Source organism: Cystoisospora suis, assembly GCF_002600585.1.
Source record: "Cystoisospora suis strain Wien I chromosome Unknown contig_3616, whole genome shotgun sequence".
Lineage (NCBI taxonomy): Eukaryota > Apicomplexa > Conoidasida > Eucoccidiorida > Sarcocystidae > Cystoisospora > Cystoisospora suis.
The window spans coordinates 221-5702 of NW_027156411.1; the positions used below are offsets into that span (position 1 = coordinate 221).

The 5482-nt window shown below is 46.3% G+C and overlaps 1 protein-coding gene across 1 annotated transcript; it reads left to right on the forward strand.

Annotated features, from left to right (window-relative positions):
- The first annotated feature begins 1 nt into the window (after position 1).
- Positions 2 to 3221, forward strand: CSUI_007017 (uncharacterized protein). The gene has a single exon (XM_068067167.1). It carries the CDS (start codon positions 42 to 44, stop codon positions 2601 to 2603), a length of 2562 nt encoding a protein of 853 aa, XP_067920856.1. The 5' UTR covers positions 2 to 41; the 3' UTR covers positions 2604 to 3221.
- The last annotated feature ends 2261 nt before the right edge of the window (positions 3222 to 5482 follow it).

Genomic DNA, 5482 nt, shown 5'->3' on the forward strand with positions numbered 1-5482 from the left:
CTTCTTCTTCTCCTCCTCCATCTACGTCTTCGATACAGCGGATGGAAGAAGACTCTCGAGCGAAGAAAAAGACGAGGCTATCATCTCGATCGGCTCGCGGAGGGAGAGGAAGAGGGCATGCACAAACCCTTCGTCATTTCCCCACTTCAAAGAAAAGTCCTGCTGAGGATTTGCATGCGCCTGATCTCATACAAAAGAATATGTCGTTCTCTTCTTCTTCGTCGTCTTCATCCTCTCCATTCTCTCAGAATCTTTATACCTCTCCTCAAGCAAATTCTTCCTCTTACACGGATGAGCGACAAGGACAACAACTGGAGCAGACCCAGCAAGAGGAGGAGCCGTCACCAGGTGTATGTACACCTGGAGTGATGACGGGAAGAGGAGGAGGAGGAGTGGGGGGTGATGGCGAGGTGAAAAAGATGAGAGGAAGCAAATCTTCTTCTTCTTCTTATCGTGCAGCTTATCTCGATTACATACCCCCAGGGATCTATGATACACCCGAGAAGACGTCCTCTTCTTCTCCGCCTCTACGTTTACTTCCTTCTTCAGATCTATCATCTTCTTCTTCTTCGCGTTTATACACAGGAACGTCCTTTCCTTCCTCTGCGAATACGAAAGGAGAAGAACAAGAAAGATTGGATGAAAGAATATCTGAAGAAGACAAGAAGAGAACTCTTTTCTCTTCTGCCTCCTCTTCTTCTGAAGTAATTCCATCTTCGAGGATTACCGCCATCCCGACCGCATGCAGTGCTTCTTCTCTACAGCAAGATTCCTCAAGTCATCCTAGCGGAAGAATAGAGAGAGGGCGATCAAGTAAGGGAATTAGCCTGAAGATCAAGACAACTAATTTACAAGATAAACCAGCCACGATAATGACGATGAAGAAAGAAGGAGGAGAAGCTCGCTCTGTCAAAGAGCCGCACGTAGAGCAGACCACTCTATCAAGAGGAACCTCTTCTTCTTTTCTACTACTCCATGGCGCAAGAGAAGAGAACAGCCAGCAGATCATCGACAGAGCGGGTATCGAACCCATGAGAGCGCTGAATGAAGATGCAGAGAGCCAAGGAGAAAGGACAAGATTGTCTCTACAAGAACGAAGCGATGCCTCGTCAATGGGGGTTCCAGACGGAAAAGAGCATGGACGTGAAGAAGGGAGAGAGAAGATGAAAGAAGATGAAGAAGAAAACAAGATCAAGAGACAAGGAGGAGAAGGAGGAGGAGGTGAGAAAGGTCATGAAACCATAGATAGTTGTTCAAAGAGTGATGTGAACTCTTCAAAGAAAAAGCACTCTCATCAGCATCATCATAAGAAGAGAAAGAGACGCCATTCCGAAAGTCGAGAAGGAGGTGGTGGAGCAGCACCTGGAGGTGTCTATACACCTGACGGAGATGAATCAATGAAGATCGAAGGACTAGTAGGAGGGGAAGGTGTCGACAGAGAAGAAGACGAAAGACGAAAAGAAAGAGAGAGTCTTCTCCATGTTGTACAGCCTTCATGTGTAGGATCTAACGGGGGTGTATATCCTACGTCTTCTCCTCAGCCTATGGACATCCCCCCCAGTCAAATGATCTCTTCCCTATCAGCAACTTCTTCTTCTCCATCCGTTCATGGGTTGAATGGACGAGGAGAGATGACGAGAAGTCCACTTTTAGCTGGAGAAGGAGAGAAAAATAGAGGAGAGAGAGAAGGATTACATGCGGTCCAAGGCGGTGTTGGGGTGAGTCGCGATCGAGGAGGAGGAGAAGAAGACGAGAAAGGAGGAGGAGGAGGAGAAGAAGAGAGCGAGAAGAAGAGCCGAAAAGAGAAGAAGAAGAAGAACAAGAGACATAAGCATCATCATGAAGAGAATGAAAGAGAAGGAGGAGGGGGGGAAGGCGGCCATTCTTCAGCTGAGAAAAAGAATAAAAAGAAAGACAAACATCTTGATCACGCTGCATCTCATGAAGCCATATCTCATATAGCATCTCCTCCTTCTTCTTCTTCAAATCATCTTATATCACCCGCCCTCTCTCAGTCTTCTTCTTCTTCTCATATCTATGCTTCTGATCCATCGATACCTTCATCTGCTTCTTCTTTTTCTATCTCCTCACGCCATCACCATTCTTCTTCTTCTCACTCTTCTTCTTCTTCCTCGTCTCCCTTTCCCCCTCCTCAACCTCCTAAGTTCCGCATTAGACTCGCAGGTCATCATACATCCGCCGGTCACCATGGCGCTCCTCTTCAAGCTCCTCCTCTTCTTTCTCCTTCTCCTACTACTACTACTACTCCTGGCGTCAGTCTTTCTTCTTCTTCTCTTCCTCTCCATTTTTCTTCTCTCAATTCGAACACCCCCGGATCGACTCCGATTCCTGCAGGGAGTAGTAGTAATAGTAGTAGCCACGGTGGATCTTGTCAACAGCAGTCCCTCAACTTGAATTCTCCTTCTTCTTCAGCTTTCTCGTCTTCTTCTTCTTCATCTTCTTCTTCTTATCAGCATCCTTCTTCTTCTGCTTCCGGTGGAGAACAAGGGGGAGTGACGCATGCCTCACAGGAAGGAGGGAAGATAGTGAAGAAGTTCCGAATCAGGTTAAATGCAGGGAAGTCTCCGTCGCAGACGCAGTAAGAAAAGAAGAGAAGAGTAAAAGCGAAGGAAGGAAAAAGAAAGATAGATGTTTCATGAAGGGTGTCTATGAATGGAAGGAGGAAGATAGACAAGCTCAAAGAAAGAAAGACAAGAAGAAAGAAGAAGAGAGGGAGACATCAAGAGGAGACGGAGAAGAAAAAGAAAGAAAGAAAGAAAGGGCAACTTTTTGTTCTATAGGAGTTGAAGAGACATGTCTCTTCAGTAGAGATGAATGTATCTCTACGTACGATGTGTGTCTGTCTCTTAGAGAGATCTATGTACGGTCGATCTATTTGTGAATGAAATAGATTTCCTCTGTCTTTTCATCTTGTTCGTATTGAAGAAGATGATCTCTTCTTTTCTTTTTAAACCGACAGCAGAGATCTTCTCTTTTCTTCGGTCTCTTCTTTTCTTTATTCTTCTTCTTTTCTCTTCATGTGTCATTTTTCTAGCTGAGACACTTCTCATACATCCGATCTTTCCTGAGGGATGAGCTTGACGCACTTCTTGTTGTTCTTTTCTGGTGTCGAGTAGGGATAGTCGAGAAGGCCAGTCTCTCTCTCTATATCTATGCAGTCGAAGGTGCATAGACAGTTGAAGGTGTAGAGAGTCTGCAGGTTGCTAGTGCTGAGAATTAAACCCGGAGAGTCTGTCTGTGAGGCCCCTGCAGAAGCGCCTCCTCTGAGCTCATTTTGTGGAGCCTTCAATCATACGATGGGTCTTTCTCCAAAAAGATCCGGGAGAGACCTGAACTGCCGTGATGATCATAAGAGACCTCTCTGTGTGAATTTTGTAGAAATTCTACACGACTACCACTTGTCTCTTCACATTCACCCAATGAGAGAGCGAAGGCGCCCTCTCCAGTAAGGAGTCGCTTCGCTGGTACTAATAGAGACGGCAGGTTCAGATGTGAGGTCTCTTAAGCGAGGGAATTTGCACCATCCTAGTAGTCGTAGTGGTCGTCCGAGCGTACTTCTTGATGGCTGTGAAGCCAAGAGAAGGAAATAGCAAAAGAAGAAAAAGGAAGGAGAGAAAGAAAGAAAGAGAACTCACGAAGACGGCGGTCATGGAGAAGGAAAGGACACGTGTGACGAGGCAAAATATCTAGTAGTCTTGACCTTGGTTTGGGTTGTTGAGGTGAATGAACTCTCGTTTCATAGGCAGAGGAGCAAAGGGTAGAGAAAAAAGGTGTTGAAGATGGGATAGATCGCTAAGAGCTTTTCCACAAGGTGGATGACTGACGGCGAAAGTGACGCTATCTGTTCTCTCGATAGACGGATGATAAGGCCCGTGGACTGACGAAGAAAAACGAGATATGATGACTCTCGGTGAATTTTCAGAGTCGCATTATGAGCCAAGTCTTTCACATGATCAGTGCCTAGTGTTGATCTACAACAGACGCTACTGTACTAGATACTCCAAAGTGCCTTCCTCCTCTTCGCCCCTATGGTCTAAAATTGCACGAATGACTTGTTCTTCTCCCCCCCTCAATTGTCCTTTCCTTGTTTCCTTGAGCGGAAGTTGGGCTATCTTACACAGGGGAGTTAGACTCCAACTAATTGAGTTCTCTGCAGTTGTGATATGACGGATTCCCCCTCCCATTTTGATCATTACCGGTAGTAGTCCTATACCTCACACTCGATTCACTAGGTACGAGGAGAAGCTAGAATGGGGACCTGATAGTAGAAAAGAGTTGGCTCGCCTAACCATGCTAATCACACAAATGAGAGAGATGTACAGCCATGCCTGGTTAATTGTGTGGAGGTGCTGACGGGCAGATCGTTTTCTGGTTCGACAACGCTGTGTACACTTGCTTGATTCTAAGCCTCCTTCAAGTGTCTAAAGGCCAGTCCAGAAAGGCAAAGACAATCAGTGGGCAGGTTACAGACTCGAAGTTCGTGGTGTGACTTCGGTCGAATCTGAGATTCTAGCAACGATTGCTCACTGCATGTCCATCATTCTTCACCAAACATGAGTGAACTTTCCAACTGAAGTTTCAGTACACTCGGATAAAGAAGGGGGAAGGAAGTCCAACGGACGAGTTTCTCTAGAAGCCGCGCACCCTTTTGACTCCTTTTGAGGAGAGCTAGCAGCAAGCCACTGTGACCCTGCCTAGTTTTCTGTTCAACCCCAACTTCTACAAGAGATCATATAGCACGCATGCATATGCCAAGCCTGACACCTGTTACAAAGCAACGAAGGTATCGGAGGAGGTCAGTGGTCGTGGATAGTGCGCCTTCATCGGTGGGGAGGAGGAGATCCAGACAGAGTTCGTTCCCCTCCCTAGCTCTCGATGGCACAAGTGATAGTGTACCCGCTACTACCTCAGTTCGAGGTGTCTCTCTCCTCTACGGGAAGGGGGGGGATGTCAAGGCAATGCGGTCAGTGCTCCACAGGAGACTGATTCAGACATGCTTTAGGAAGGAATAGTGAAGAAGGAATTCCATGCGTTTAGAAACGGTAACTGCACTTGTCATTCTTTCGGCTTTTAAGAGGAACAACTCGGGTGAGTACCGGATGTGGTGTGGCTGCAGAGATGTTAGGTTGGTGCCAGTGTTTCACTAGGTGCAAATTGATCGAAGGAGTAAGCACATTTAATGTCCAGAGAAAGAAAATGACATTTCTTCTTGTTCAAATTCTGTCTAGCCCCGCACTCGCACGTGGCTCCAGGAGGCAGGATTTGACGAGTACATCGGAGCCGCAAAAGGGGGATGAGAATGACTTTTCTGCCAACACCTGAAGTATAGACAAGGGAGAAAGAATCTCTCTATCTTGTTTATTTGATATCTTTTCAAATTCATCCTGTTCTTTTATCCAAGGAAACGTACAAGTTCCGAAGACTTCAGACAGAAGCACTCGGTTCTATGGTGTAGTGGTTA